At 34.1% G+C, this 17,429-nt stretch overlaps 1 protein-coding gene across 1 annotated transcript in view; it reads left to right on the top strand.

The window, feature by feature from the left end:
• Positions 1 to 759: 759 nt before the first annotated feature.
• LOC143905577 (uncharacterized) overlaps positions 760 to 17,429 on the top strand; it is a 55,979-nt gene continuing 39,309 nt past the window's right edge. Inside the window, exons 1-2 of the mRNA XM_077421080.1 lie at positions 760 to 3,097; positions 14,053 to 14,094. Coding sequence (XP_077277206.1) covers positions 2,614 to 3,097; positions 14,053 to 14,094 — 526 coding nt within the window. The 5' untranslated portion in view covers positions 760 to 2,613. The remainder of the gene's footprint in view (positions 3,098 to 14,052; positions 14,095 to 17,429) is intronic.

The raw sequence follows: 17,429 nt of genomic DNA, 5'->3' as shown, positions 1-17,429 counted from the left end.
ACAATATTATATTTTTCATTCTCACAGAGCTTCTAATTAGTCATTAGAATATGGAGGAAAGGTATTATTTACTGGTATCTTATTGTTACAGATCTTACAAAGTCATCCTCATAGTTTAAGAAGTCAGATCTGCTTCATATAACATATTAACAGGAAAAAAAATCAATAAATTAATATATTCAAGTAGACGTGCTGTCATAAAAATATTGGCACAATAATAATATATACAATAAGTAATTAAGGTTGAAGAAAAATATCAGACAGTCACAGACAATCATATAGACAGGCTTATATATTTGATACATGTCCCAGGTTCATGTTCCAGGTTCACGTTTATTCCCAGCTGCCTGGCATCGCTCGTGCTTTCCAAGTATCCATGATTGAGCACGAAAAGTCCCTCTTTTCTCCATGGTGAACCGTTCCGCCGTAGGCGTAGCCACGTCGAGGCGTCGACATTGCTAGACCCCACCTTCTCGTTGGTAACTAGGGCTATGTCTACTCGGCTGGCCGTCTCAAAAAGCCGACCAATCCGCGATACGAGACGGCCACTGCCAACGCATAAAGTAGCGGAGGCGCCTTTGTCGCCTGGGTCTACGAGGGGTCGCAGAACGGAGGGCAAAAGAGGGAGAGATGGGGAGCGAGTCGGTGGGCATAGAGGAAGAGAGGGGCCAGGCGCGAGTTGACGAGTTGTGCGCGCGGATGGGGCAAACACCACCCTCTGCGCGTAAAGGGTATGTGTATGGGTGCATGTAGTATTCGTGCAGCCGCCTCCGGGGGTTTCCCTTCTTCGTACCCGTCGCGCACCCGTCAAGCAACCCCGCGTTATTCGACGGCTCAGTTGTCCAACGCCGCGACGACGACACGGTTGCGCCACGACGGCGGACACACACGGGCTGCTCTTACTGGGACCATTTCCCGACATCCTATCTATACCGTCTTCGTCACACATCACGCTTCTTCTCATTCACGAAGTCGCGGCCGGGTCTGTTAACTGAAGAACGAGTTTATTGCGCGTGTTCCGTCAACGCACAACGACAAAATGCGATACTCAAAAATCCTTCTGTGACTCGAAAAGACCTAAGAACTTGATTTAATCGTTTGTTATATCAACTGCCGACGGTGGACTGTATTTTCGTGTATGGATAGTATTAGATAGGCGCAATAAAAGCGCCCAGAATAATAGAAATGTATACGAGACACGTATTTTGTCGAGGAGGCTGATAATTCTACCGGAGGAATTCTGTCGAAAGTCTTGGAGCAACATCGATCACTTCCCGATCATTCTGTTTATACGTTTTCCCAAAATCAATAGTCATCAGGCTCTGGTGCGTTAGTATTATTTTAGTTGGGCCTGAGAAATCAAGTTTCGTTAGAATTGTTCTTGAGATTAATCTTGTCTCGAAGAAAGCAACGATTCTGCAAAGAATAGACCAACTTGCTCAAGCTTGCATGTGCTTTCACGAGTGAACGACGAGACGCGATATTCTCAGCGTGTGTTGTTTAGTGTTCATACTGTTCTATATGCCAAAGGAGAGACGCAGCTTCGAGTTACATTAGAATTAAAAAAGATTTGCGCGTATACGCGCAACGGAACAGTGTCGCAACAAGCAACAAACAGAGCAATCTGTACCTGATCACAACGAAAACGTTTGTTCCATCGAAGTGAAGGATAGAGGAACAAGTAAAAGTATAGATCGTGCGATTTGAACGAGAGTAAGTAGGACTCGGCGTTTCGTTTGACAGAAGTGTATCATCCATCTTGCCGACGGTTATCAAATGTCGAATGAGAAAGATCGTTTGCTAACGACATCCTTCATTTTTTACAACGAAGTTAAATAGAATCATATTCTGTCGTCATTGAGCACGCTAATATATGTTGCAAATATTTATTATGGAATTTTAGTTCTCATAGACATATATACACACACATGTAGAAAAAAAGCTATTTAAAAGCTTGTTAGAGATGCTTGGGCTTCTTCGTGGCAATTGCATACAATGTGATTGTAAATCTATCTAATGTTAAACGGCCTCACAACAAAGACATAAAATTCCAAAAAAGCATGCACGTATGGAAATAATCGCCGGAAGCAGAGTGATGTCAAGGCCTATCAGATTTGATAATGCTACTTCGTTAATACCGGCAATTTTGGAAAACGGAAAAATTACCCTGAGAATAATAATGATACTAGTCTTGTAACCCAGATTAGAAAATTTGCATTGTTTTTTGCTGGTTTCTGTGTTTAAATTTGAGAAATCCAGTTAAATATCCAAGAAATGTGCAACGATTCTTTTTGATTAAGTTCCTAAACGTCGGAAGAAGAATCTTCCGAGGAAACAGAACAACGATCAATCTGGAAGACCTAGTCGCGCGCTTCGTGTAATTTAAACAATTAAAATACACGGTAGATAAGTCGACTATATAGTTAAGTTCCCCGAATGTCCTCTGACATTAGCTGGTGGCTCTAAACGCGGCTCAATATTTGCCTGCAGCACCTTTACATGCCCCATTGTCAAACTTGTGGATCAAAGATCAATGGTCACTTGGTTCTTGTGAATACGCGATTGAGCATGTCGCTCTGAGTTTGTGCGATCCCCGGTTAAAAGGACACGAAGATGCCGCAGCAGCAGCAGCGATCGGCTTTCGCGATTCAGGAGCTGTTAGGTTTGGATGGTACCGGAAACAGAAGTGGTACCGATCGCGGCTCCCCGCAGGGCTCGCCACCCGCCGGAGTTTCGGCTGTTTCCTATGCCCCGGCTGCGCCTCATCACTCGAAATTATGGGAATACATGCCCAGCCTAAATCATTTAGGCAATTTGGGGAATCTGGGAAATCTAGGGAATCTGGGCAATCTTACGGCTTCAAGGATGGCCTATCTGAATGCGCAGGCGGCCGTGGCAGCCGCTTTTCTACCGCCACCCCATCCCCACCCAGCCCACCATGTACCGCATCATCAGGTACATCAATCAAGCCAACTTCCGGCTTCGCCGCCCGGCGTCAACCTGCATCCTGCGGCACACGCGCAGCATGTACTTCCTGGTACGGCTGTTACCACAAATCATCATCAACATAGCCCGACTCAACATACCCCACCTCATGGTAAGTCGATGATTTTGAATTTAAACTTTTGTTAAGTAGCAACCATTCGAATCTAAAAAAGCTTATAATTTCATGTTTCGCCTGTGGAAAAATACTTGATAAAATATTCTATAAAATAGAATACTATGCACTAAATATCGGTAATTTTTTCTCCTATTGTTATACATAATTTATAATTTATAAGGTATGCAACCGCGTATTGAATAAGTCAATTTATATCTGCTGAAAAGCGGAGAAAAAAAATATTTATTTTACTTATTTTTCTTGAAAGTCTTTGTTTTTTTTGTCTTATAATCCTCAAAAGTTTCTAATTATTTTATGAAAAGTTTAAACTTAATATCCTTGTTAAGTCTTACCAATATTCCTTACACGATATATATTCGTCAACATGGGTTCCATGAACCACTTGCTAATTGTAAACAAGATTGAACTTATGACCCTTTATTTTATCACAAACACCGAAGTAAATTAATAGGCGTATCGTCGTTCTAGCGTGAAACGAGCACTTAACTGCCACTTATAGCTATCACTTAACAGAAAGCCACTCAAGATCAAGTTACCGAAAATTGACACACGCCTTTGTCGCGCATCATCGTTAACATTGTACGTGCCAAGAATCTGGGGGAATTTTTGGGAAAACGATATTCGGTCGGGCAGCTGTATAGCTGTCTTACATTTTCAATGCACACAAGCGCTAATCGAGTACATTCGAGTGTCCGACACTCGATCAAAGCAGAAACTTTTATTTCCCGGATATGTTGGTTTGCCACTGAATTAAGCATAAATTTCCCAATGCATTTAGCAGCCCAAAAGTCAAATTATATCATTTGTTGTAACTTGGAAACTATTTCCTTTGCAGCACGCGACAAATAATTAGCGCGCGCATAAAGAGACTTTTTTCTTTTCTTTACATATAATATTGCTCTTTTCCGCATTTAATTAAATGTAGCTTTGGTAAAGATATTCAATAGCATGCAATTAACGAAACCCTCAATGAAATGTCTATAGCGGGAAGGGATAAAGAGAAATGGGCTGTGGGAATTGATTATTTTCTTCAGAATAATCTCAAACGTTATGAATAATTAGTGGTATAATGAGTTGAGTGTCAGGCAGGTCTGCAATGTCTCACCAAAACACAAAGAGCGTCGACAAAGCTGGCTGTCCGTTCCGTCTACCGAACTGTTCTCAACCTGCGTCGATAACATCGATACTTTAACTATAATATTAAAATCATTAAAACATATGTGTATAACGGAAACATTAAACATCTTACTCATTTATTAATATATTTATTAATTTGATTAAAAAGATATTAAATAATAAAGATAAAAACGCGCGTAAAACTATGATAAATTATATAAAAAATTATGTATTACTATATCATTTACATATATAGATATGTAAAATAAATTTTGTTTGTTTGTGTAACAATATATTAAAGACAATATAAAACTCATATTTCCAAGTACATTTAAAAAATATACATAGAATAAATAAAAACAGTTTTATAAAATGATGTATACAAATTATAAAAATTTATTTAAATATTTATATTTATTATTATTAATAATTACATAAATTTAAATGTATGCAGTAAATTTAATATGTGTATATATACAGGATTACTCTTTTAAAATGTATGCAACGCATATATTACGTTATGTATTATATCTATATACGCGTATATGTTGTATATGTATGTAGGTATGTATGCACATATGTATACATATATGCATTTTTACAAAAATTATCCTGTTATCTAAAGTTGTATATTATTATATACAATATAGTAGAAGATGTATATAATTGATTTCACCAAACTGCTCTAATATTATTAAGCATCATGTCATTATTTTTAAGCGTCGGAGATTTTGCGGCCCAGAACGAATTTTGAGAACGATTTTCGAGTGTCGGATTCCAGATAGAGCACAAAGGTTCTGCCGTTCCATTCAAATGTCACTCTAGCACCTCCTCTCACAGCATTTATTCGGTGTGCTTCATTCGTTCGTCCTTGTCTTAAAACTTATGTAGACTTAAAGACGAGAGCACAGGATAAGATCTCACTACGTTATGTTATATAATTAATCGTTTAATTTGTTTTTAATAACAATTATATCGAACTTTGATCAAAATGCAAGCTATCAAATTTGTAAAACGGCATCTATAAATACACTACATTTACACTCTTTTATCGTGCACTTTTATTAATTTATCTAAAATTCTTGTTAACTGTGTAAAACTGCTTTGTGTGTGCTCTGTAAAATGGGTGAGAGATTACATAAAATAAATAAATAAACATTGTACATAAACTTTGAAAAAGAATTCAGAGTCACACACATAATAAGAAATTCCAATATTTATATAAAAGCTAATTTCCTTAATTAAAGAGCTACCTGCTTACCAATGTTAATTTAATTAGAGAATTTCCTTTCTCTTTATATAATTCAGGAAAAATCCTGAAAAAAAACTAACAATAAATTAGAAAATAATGTTAATATTTAAAGTTACTTAAACGTGTACAAATTTTTTATAATCCTATATCATATACATAATTTTATATAATTCTTATAAATAAAAATTATATTAAAATAAAAAAAATATATGCGCTTTCTCTTTCTTTTTGGTTTAGACTTTTGATTAGTTAAAACTCATAATTATTGATCAACTTATGTTTTGTAATTAAAAAAATTAAAATATTTCCCCCCCAAGACTAATAAAACCAACAATAACATATGATAGTCATGTAGTATTGACAGTCACGAGTTACAATAAAAGAAAAGAAGGAAAACGTAGAATTCTCGTTTAGAAAAATTAACTGTACAGTGACAATACTGACAATACATCAAATAAGAAAAAAAAGAAAGGCATATGTGTGATGGAAAGAGGAAGAAAATGCGAGGAAGGGACGTACGTGAGCGGGCTACTCAGGCGTTGATAGGCAATTTAGTTGATTGCCGACTTCAAACGATCCGAAAAAGCAGCTTTTAGACGCGACGCAACGCTTAGAGCCATCGCACAAGACTCTCGTGGCTCTTAGAAAGCTGAAGACACGAATCAAACAATTGCGCGCAACTCAAAATTTTTGAAACAATACACTTTAGCTTCTCTTTTTCACTACATTTGCGACATGTTTCTCGTGATGCGATTATCCACTCATATAGGGAGATGTTTTTGAGCCTTTCTTTTTGCTGTTCAATGTTTGCGTTGACATTATAAGACTCGAGCATCAAATTATGCGATAATGTGCGATAATATGCCAAGTAAAAAGTTTCTGACAATTAGCAGGTTATACAAATTTGTTAGTGGGCTTTGTTTCCGGGAAAAATATCGCGCGCCCTATAACTTATAAGAGACTCGCGACGCTGATTACGTTTGCATACATTTGTACACGCAAACGCGTGATTCTTTTGCGCGGCCACGTGTAAGTGGCTCGCGATGCAAATTAGTTTATTTATACTTATTGTAGTACACAGAATCGCGGATACAGAATGGAATATCTGTCGTAAAAGTAATACAATACTTGATCGACAAAATGGCTATCATTGCAGTTTTAAAAAAATTCAAAGTCCACGACTGTTCTGCTCTATACGAGATATGTAAAGTAGATGATATAAATTTGTAACATAAGTAATATAATGTAATATTACAGTATTTAATTCTTCAATTTTACAAAAAAATTTGTTTTTTATATATATCTACATTAAAGAAATTTATTCTAGCAAGGGTTCTTTTTCCTGGTTTTTCATCTGCTTTTTAAACATTTTGTGTAAAATAAAATACGTATAAAAATTTTGAAAAGTTTTGTGTATTAACTTAAGACTGGCAAATTATAAATAATTACAACTTAACAAAAATATATAATGCTTCTTAAAATATTATTCAAAATTTTATAAGAGACAGTTTTAATGAGAAGTAAAAAAAAGAAGAAATTTATTCAATTAATGCATAAAGACCAGAAGAATTTCAAGACTGTGACGCTTGGGAAAGAAAAGAAATGGCATCCACGCTGTAACGGGTACCTTTCATTTTTGATATAATTCAAATATATTCCGAGAGCTTTTTTTCTCATTGCTTTATTTCGCTGGAAAACGCAACGCAGTCACAGCGCCTAGCCCAGCTTATGCAATTGCGAATGCAAATTAAACGAAATTAAACAGTTAATTAAAGTGCTGGCGCCCCCAGAGAAGTTAATTGAGATTCTTGGGAGATTTGTCGCGCGGAATGTCTTAATTTAGTCCCTTAAGCGCCCTAACTCGCCTTAACAACTTAGAATAATTGGATAACACTGCCGAGGCGCTCTCACCGTTAGAAGGAGGAAAATTTAGTCTTCCAGCACGGACGTCTCCTTTTTTAAACGCGTCGCAATTCACGTTATACGCTCAAAATAATTCTGTCGGTAATCTCCGGTAAAAAAAAAATTGTCAGTTGCCAGTTTGCGCCTTACACATGATCGAAAACAAAACATCGATTTTTTACTGAAACTACAAACAAACTACGAAAAAAACTTCATTTTATTGCATTTTCCTCGTTATTCGCTGAAAATAATGAATCAAATTTTATTATCAAAAATGTTTAAAAAATTTTTATTTTTAAATATATATAAGAGAGGTGATAGTTCTACGCGTTTCACTGATAAATCAAGTAATCAAGAGAATTTTTTACTATACAATCTAATAAGAAAGATTAGAGATTTTAACATTATACATATATAAATATAATTTCTTAAATTTTTTGATCATTTTCTTTTCTCAAATTTAATTATATGAGATATTGCTTAATTTGTTTTATTTTACCAAAATTAATTTTTTTGTTTTATGTGACATAATTGTATTTTGTGTCTGTGTTATCCATAAAATAAAAATAATAAAATTTACAACATAGGTACGTGAACCTATAATGTTAACATTAATTTAACAGTAACGTTTATAATTTGTTGTTTTATTTCTTTTTATTTCTCAATTCTCATATAACGAAAGCAAAAACTCCGTATGCATTTTGCGCATTTTAATGATTACATTTTAATTTGCGGCGTATATTTTTATCATATGTTATATTTTAATTATTTTAATTTTGATAATAATTAAAATAAAATAATTAAAATCCTGTACGTGTGTACGTATAGAAAACATACATATTAAAATCAATGCTAAAATATTAAGTAGTAGTAGAAAATCTAAAAATATTAAGATTTATTTGTCATAATATTTTCATTGTTGCTAAGCAGTCGCACGATTTTCATGCATTCATAAAACACATTGCTTGAGACGTACACTTGTACATAATTAGTCGCTTGTACATAATTTATTTGTTTACCGATCCATATATTTTATCTATCCAGGATTCTTTGATTAATTTTAAATCGAATTTTGCTCGACCAAACCTTCCTCGATTCCTTACGATAGATAATAATCCTCTTTGATATTGTTATAAAATAAAAATTACAAGAGAGAGTCAGTATCAAATACATGTCATATAAATAATATCAAAAATATCCAAATTAATCAAAACTTTTGTAATAGGTGAAAGATGGCTCGCTACAGAATCCATTGAAAGACACTTTGTATATCTTTGCTCGGGCATAACGATCTAATTCGTATTCTCCCTTCGACGATTGATTGCCATGAGTTTTCCCGAATCAGGCAGAGAAATAATTTTCTCTCATTATACTCTCGTCGCGATGTCAATCATTTGACCCTCGTCGCCGCAGTACCTAATCGTATAATCCGCTTCAACAAATCAATTCGGGTCTCCGACAAAAGCACCACTTCACGCTCTATAGCTTCTGCCTGGCAACTATGTTGATTACGGAGATGCGAAATTTTGCACGAATTTTGCTCGAATCATTTGGCATAATATATTTTGATGCGAAACAACATCAAAGTTTCAAATTTGCTTCATGATGATTTTGCGCATATTTGTCAAATATTAATTTCGATTATTCATTTAAATTATTCATGAGTTATTTACAATAACTTGTATTTGAGACAGAGTAATAAAATGTTACATAATAATGAAAAAAAAAGAAAAGAGAAAGAGAAGGAGAAAGAGAAAGAAAAAGACATTATAGATAAACAATTATATTAAAAGCGGAAATATACGATAAGTAATATATAGTATAAAATAAAAACAGTATACTATGTATTACTTCGTGCACTATTTTATATTAAATTTCGCATTTAGATGGTAGGGAACAAATTTACATTTTTAATACATTATATTCTCTTATATCTTAATCACATAAACATTTGTATTGGATAAAAAGTGTAATCTTTGCAAAACGCTCTTTAGAGACTCTCGGTAAATTAGATGTAAGTTTAATTAACACATAATATATTGTATATTATTATAAAATTTATATAATTTTCACATTTAAAATCTTTTTTTATTTTGCGCGATAATTTTTAAATCAATGCATCACAATATTAAATCAAAATTGAAAGAACCATCAAATATACATAATTGTTTAATATTATATGGCTAAAGAACAACGTACATTCGATTTTGAATCAATGCAATGGTTCGGCATTACAAACGATATCGATCTACTACTCCCAGTAAAGACATGCGCGCTAACGGGGTTTAGGTAACCATGGTTCGTCGTCCCATAAACTTGTCGGCATTGTTTCAAGGCGGCGCGGCGCATACGGCTTGCTATCAATCGGCCTTTTCGCGTAGGGGGCACTCACCTCGTAAATTCTCACCCTTTGACACGTGCCCGATACGAATCCCTAGACCCGGCGGGGACCGGGGACAACTATGGCGGTGCGCGTCGGCGCGACAGTGGCAACCCCGTTGGCGCAGAAGCTTCACCCCTCGGGACCTGCGGGACGTTAATGAAATAACACGGGAATTAGTCTCGGACATTACCGACAAACTATGTCCATTATCGCACCCTGCGAAAGTATAGCACCCCACGAAAGCTGAACTTTGAGGGTTGTTGCACCAGGACAAATTGGGAAAAGGCTTAAAAAAAATCAAAGTAAATGATAATTTCTCTCTTGCGTTGTACATGTGTAATTGTATTTGCATAAAATGCATTATTATAAAATTTGCTCATCACAATTATATATAATACATTATATTGGATATTCTAAATTTGGAACTTTCCATCTCATAAATTGAGAAAAAAATGCACGTATTATTATATATAGTTTTTATTATTGGTTTGTTTTTCTTTGATTAAATTAAATTATTAAATATTTGAAACGTTATAACTAAATGTTTCTGCTATTAATGTTATGGCAGAAATGTTATATATACTGAATGTTATTACTAGTTTATATATATACATATATATATATATATATATATATATATATATATATATGTGTGTGTGTGTGTGTGTGTGTGTTGTTGTTGTTGCTGAGCTTTTAAGCGAATGCGCGTAAGTCGCTCAAATTGGTACGGATTTCCCCAGCCCAACACCTCGATTGTCTTCACTAAAGAGTACTTCACAGGCATCGTGAAATCACGCCTCGAACACACGCGCGTCGTTGTTGCCCCTCTCCCCTTCATTGTGTCTTGCCATAACGCGCTTCTGCTACGTTCCTTTTTCCTAATCTCCTCACTTTCTTGCTCTCGTAGCTCTATCGTATATAATTGTCTTCTTCTCTCCTGTCTACAAAATTCTTTCCTTGTTGATCCCTACTTTGTTCACGCATATACCACCCTTTCTCTCATCCGTTCATCCCTCCGTTATATATATATATATATATATATATATATATATATACTCGTGCATTCCCTTTCCATTCCCCCTTTTTCTTTCTCTCTCTTCTTATGTACTAATCTCTCTGTCGTACGTCGCACTTTTGTAGATACTTATCCATTTCCTAACTGTTTTCTCTATCTTTTTTTTTTATTATTTTTATTATATAACATTTCTTTTTTTTGTTGGCTTTTTTATTAATTAAATTTTTCTTTTATTAGTTAAATTGACTTTACATTATGTATATATATATATATATATATATATATATATATATATACACACACGCAAAATTTTTTATGGCTCCAGATTCGAAAGAAAAAAATTAAGAGGCATTACTTTCGTACCGACCCTCGCGCGCGCGCGCGCGCGCGCGTGTGTTTGTATATTACTGGTTACCGAGATCTCAAAATCTCAAGCACTCGCAACTCGTCGCATCGCGTAAAAAAGTCACGATGCGCGGTCTTGCTTGGCGCGAAATACTACCATGTCTCTTGATTTATATATACGTTTTTCTTATCTATTTTTTTCTCTTATTTGATTATTTGACGGAATGTTTTCTTGCTTTTTTATTTTACTTGTTATTATATATTTATATAAATTAGATTATATTAATTTTTTAATACTTACATCTTTATGCTTCTTTATTTTTATAAGTTTATTTCAGATATATAATTTCTTAAATTGGGTCAATAATTTAATTACCTAATTTTTAATCAAACAATTACGCTCTTTCATTCTTTCTCTTTTCTTTTCAATTATTGAAATTTCACAAACACTAGCAATAAGTAGCAAGTGAAATATATGCAGCTATATACTATGCAGCAAATATAAATGTAAAAACAGAGAAGACTTGATTCTTTCGAGAGAAATCGCATGTCAAGTTATTGAGAAGATACGCTCGAGCATTGAGCAGCGTGTTGAATGGGCCGGCGCGGCGTGTCCTGCAGCCTTCGTGCAGTCCGCGTGCACGCCTTCGACCGTAAAAGAGACCCGTAGAGGACTCCTTTCAAGGAGTAACCGCAAATCCTAGTATAATACTAATAGGGCCATAATAGGGTCAATAGGGCTTAGCCGTGCGACGACAATAAGATCTTGTCAAAATACGCCGGGTAACACGAGCCTAGGAAACGGATTTTTCTCAATGGGGGTCTGTCTGTCCCCCTCTACCGCATCAACGAGGCGATGCGCATTATGGGGTTTTCAAAAAATCTGAAACCTTCCACCCGAGTGCGCGATTGAGGTTTAAGTTTCACCACGTTCGGCAGCCGCCGATCTCGTGAAAGGAAAATGGATAGGAAAAACCGTAGAATGTCGTATCAATCTATTGAGATTTCAAGTGAACAGTTTCGCACACGATATGTGGTATTTACACTGAAAGAGAGCTCAATTTCCGGCGATGTTTTTGCCGAAAATTGGATAGTTTTTGTGCAATTAACGTTATTGTACAATGATCTGTTAGATAATAGCACATTATGAAAAAGTTGATGTTATTGATATATTGGCTTTACCATGCTCATATTGATATGGAGATCCAGTATATTTTGTATTGATTGAAAATAATGCAAAATTAAAAAAAATATTAAAAGTCTCTCTCTCTCTCTCTCTCTTTCTCTCTCTCTCTCTCTCTCTCTCATCTCCCTCTCGATTATTCTATCGGACTTATTGTATCATTAAAATGAATTATTTAAAACGTGTTTTGCGCCTATATCAAAATTACGTCTCTAAACATAATATCTAAAATTCATAATGTTTAATAGAATATTTTAATAAACATAGAGCAATCATTTTTTTCGTTATATACAAATATTGTTATATATAAAATTTTTCTGAAAGAATATTAAACGTACCACTTTTCGTAGATTGTATAGTGAAGCTTGTTAAACCTTCCGTTGGCGAGCTGTACTTTTCTGGATTAATTTATCAAACAAATGTGCAAACTCGGGTCAAACTTGGCATCCCTATTTTAAGACGCCGGCTCGTTAAAGTCATTTGAGGGTGCAATTCCGCCACCATCATTGCCAACCTTCCCTCCGTGAAATGCCAAGTCTATCTTGCACCCGCCAACAAGCCCCAACTTTCTTAGAAGGCAAATCTTTTCCAACCCCTGTTTTTCGCCACCCCAGCTTCTACGTCACGCACGGTGGGATGACTTTATCAGAACATGGCTGCGTTGTAAAGCGTCTTAACGTGGTGGTTTTTTGCTTTAAATATTGCTTTTGCAATATTAAAAAAATACCTATTTCTTTATTACATAATAGAATTTTAGAAGAGCAATTAATAGTTAGAGATTAATTATAATATTTAAATCGCGAGCATTTATAGTAAACAAATAGAAGAATATAATTTCAAAGATTCTTTAAAAAATATAAAATGAATATTCCCTTACGTCAGGCAGAAAAGAATTTATATTTTACAGAGAGTACTATATAGGATATGTTAATTTGTTTAACATATGTTAATCAATGAAGCAATGTGTAAACTAGCACAATATTGTATGATCAATAATTTAAATTTCGTAATTTCAATTAAAAAAAAATGTAGCTTACGTTATAGCTGTGTCGAATTATTTTTAATAAAATTATTAAAAGTAATATGTTTGAAATCGACCGTAAATAACTCAGAAAGTCTTCTTTCTTATCCTTGAGCTGCTAATAAATATTCTGGGCATTTATTGTTGATTTATATTTCAAATTGATTAACTTTGTGTCTTGTCATAGATATAGCCAGGGAGTAGAACAGCGGATTCTTTTAAGAATCTTTCGAACGAGATGATCTAGATCAGGGACCTCCTTTCCTTTGAGATAGGACCTCCTTGAGATTTTAATTAATTGAGTTACACTTAATTCTTGCTCTATAAGTAATTAAGAATAGCACGCATTTGAGCGTAATGTGTGTTTCTGTAGGTATAAAGAAGGATAAAGAGCATTGAGATTTAGAATATTTTAGTAGGGAGAAATGAAATAATCATCAAATTTATTCCGCGCATTTGTTAGTCAAAGCTCGCGTTAACTGTGTGTACTATAATTATCCATTTAATAATGATACATTCTCAAAGGAATGTAAATTTAACGTTAAACTATTTATTTTTTTTTAGACAAATATCATTCATTAGTCATATATTACTTGCCCGTTTTAACTTGCCCATAATAAAATTTAGTAATTATTGAATTGAACTATTTTCATTAATTAATTATTAATTAAGATTTTTTACTGATAATTTAACACATTTTTTTCTTTGTTTTAGGATTTTCGCAATCGAAAGGGTCATTCTCCAATACGAGTCCAGGTAAGATTTTCATAAAAATGTGATATTTCTAACATAAAAATATTGCAGTAAATTGAAACAAGACTTTAGTTACTCAATAAGATATATGACGCAAGTAATTTGTGTAAAATATATATGTACATGTAAGTAACGAAAAATCAAGGGTAATGTTAAATACTTCTAAATTTTTTTAACGTTAATATATTTATTTAAAAACCGAAATATGAAAAAACCTATATAATCTATATAAAAATCTAATAGAATATGAGTTAAAAACAAAAAAGAATTGATTTTGTCAAGAGAAAACATATATATCTGTGGAAAGTCATAATTTGTTCAAAATTTAATTTTTATATGCGTTAGGATCATAAACTGAACATTGCCATTGGAGAGCTTTTGACAAGATCTGAAAGACAGAAGATATGCTTGCTCTGAGACGCTTTCCTTTTCTAACCTTTTCTAACTATCGTTGGTGCAGGGGAGAAGGAAAGAGTTGGAGAAACAAGGAAACAATTTCAGCAAGCATATCTTCTGTCCTTCAGATCTTGCCAGAATTTCTACAATGGGAATGCTCGGTCTATTATACAAATATGTATATGTACATATGTACATATATGCATGGTATGCCTGTGGTTAGGGTGCTTTTACATATTTTTCTGGTAGGCAAATTTATTAGTCTTTTCTCGAAAAGTTTCGGAAAGTTTCTACTACTAAAAACTTAAATGCGTTCATGTAGTTGAGTTGAATTTATAATGATACTTCTCGAATGTGAGCACTGTAAAAAATTAATCGTGCTTGTAGGATGTGTGTATGCGATATTAGTTCCATCCAACAAAAGTGTAATAAAAGTAACGTTTTCGAGTTACGTATTTTGTTTACGAAAAACTGCAAATAAAACTAACCACCAAACCATACAAATGAAACACACGTGCATTAATTTCTTAATTATATTAAGTAGCAAATAATTATAATTTATAGTTCTCAAGTGTGTCGAAATAAGAATTAGATTTCTAAAGCATTATTTCATAGATTGCAAAGAATTTCAATTTTGTTAGTTAATCATAAATGAGAAATAGGCAGAAATACAATCCAAATATTAGTAATAAATAATACTAGCTATCGTCACTTTCGTGATTCTACAGCAATGAGTTCTACAGATGTCATTACCATTATCGCCATATGATGACATCATGTGCACATTGGAAGACTGAAAAAACTGCTTGCGTATTCATGTGCGCGATGATTTCGATTTTTACGAGCCATTAAGCGCGACCCGCTTAGCCTGCAAAGCGATGTCGCTCGAAACAAGAGACGACAAGTTGAAAATGATTACTGAGGATGAGCTTTGCATCTAATGGGGATAAGTTTCTGCATTACTTGCTACAAACATCCATTGTCACAATCGTATAGTCGATCAATTAATTATTACTGGCAATTTATGGGAATGTTTGTAAAATATATCGTTAATTCTTTAATATCTTATTTCTTTTGATATCAAATTTTATAGATATTATAAATTATGCATTAACTTGAAATATTTGCAATAATACTTCTTAAATTAATGGTTTCAGTAATTGCTATTCCCCGATAGCACCAATATCTTATAAATATTCATATAACGTCCATAGGCATTCTGGACATAATATGGACATCCATAGGATATTGTGTGCTGTCTGGGTTGCGTCTTAAAAAGTAATATTGCTTACTGAAACTCCTGTGTGTATATTTAATAGTATAATTATTTATAACAGTACAATATTATTTATCATTATATATAATTTTAATAAAAAGATCTTTAAAGTAATGTTCTTCAATCAATCTTCTTTAATTTAAGCACCAGCATTATCTAGGAATATATATATATATAAAGTACACAAATAATTTTAATATTTAACTTATACAACTTTATCAAATCGTATTAAATGATATGAATAATGAAATGATTGTTGAAGATCATCTAAAGCAGATTAGTGATAAATTTACCTCAATAAAAAAAATATTGTCTTTAATTCAGGCAATGTAAATAGAGCTATAACATCACTTACAATTAGCTTTATTATATGGAAAGTATCAAGAGACACGGTAGTGTCTCGCGCCAAGTACACGCGGAGCGAGACCGATAAACTTAACAAGGTAACAATATTTCAAAGGGCGTAGCAGCTTTAAGCAGCCGATTTAAGATTTGACAGCGGGCGTGGAAACGTACTCAAATTTCGAGCAAAAAGTCTCCCGTTACCGATTAGCGTTTCAATGATGAGGTGTGTTCAGCATCACTAATTTATATCAAAATATTTTGACGTGAAATACAATATATCTGTACGAGCCAGATGTTAGAGAGAGAGAGAGAGAGAGAGAGAGAGAGAGAGAGAGAGAGAGAGGGAGGGAGAGAGAGAGTTACGGGATCAGCTAATTAAATATTAAATATATATATCAGAGTTTTTAACGAATTTATCAAGGTAAAGACATTACTTAATTTCCACGATTGCACTTATTTTTGAAATCATAACCTTTTAGTTTTGTTTTATAGTATTTTACTTTTAATTTTTCCGATATTCTCATCTAATTGTGTAAGTTATAAAATTTTCCGTCTATACAAATAATCGATACAATATATATCGAATCGGTGCTAAAGAAACTTCGCAATTTTTTTTGCGAAAAATCAGTGACAACGCTGGACGGTTAAGTTTCACTTCTACATCATTCTACATCGTGTTTCCGTACATCTTCAATTTTCTAGCAGTCTTTTTCGCGCAGCATCGCTGCTACCGCCAGAGGCGGCAACGCAAGTCTTCTTTTACTTGCAGGATTCTCTGCGGTATTTTTCTTTATGCCGTCAAATTGGACTATTAAGCTCGTAGCTCTCATACCTCAAAAACGCGTTTTCGCAAGAACCGCATATTTTCTCGCCCATCCACTATATTTGGGAGCTCCTCCACACTACGTTCTGCTTCCGCCCCTATTTCTCTCCTCTTCCTTTCTTGCTACATTTCTTTTCTCTCTTTTTGTCTTTGTCTGTCTTACGCAAAACTCTCTCGCATCTCAAAGTGCTGCACAGTTGTTAAAACAACCAATTCCGACAGAAAGCCCCTCGTTACTAGGTGTCCGCCGTCGCGGGCAGCTTCTACGTGCCTGACGTAAAACATCTCGGACTCGCCAAAAGAAGACATCGTACGTTCGTGAAGAAGTGTGAAGATTGCTTCGTCTGATAATTATTGATCCTCAAAATTGTGTATAGCTATAGTAATGTAATTTATAAAATTTTCTTTTAAGGATGCATGTCCGTTCAGTCAAAATAAAGGGATCAAGCTGAAATTTACAGAGATTGTGCACTTATATGTTCTAAAAACCTGTGTTAA

This window comes from Temnothorax americanus, unplaced genomic scaffold (assembly GCF_048541705.1).
Source record: "Temnothorax americanus isolate GAGA-0224 unplaced genomic scaffold, ASM4854170v1 Scaffold64, whole genome shotgun sequence".
In the NCBI taxonomy this organism is placed as follows: domain Eukaryota; kingdom Metazoa; phylum Arthropoda; class Insecta; order Hymenoptera; family Formicidae; genus Temnothorax; species Temnothorax americanus.
The sequence above is the reverse complement of the archived record's forward strand: the minus strand, read 5'-3'. Positions and strand labels throughout refer to the sequence as shown.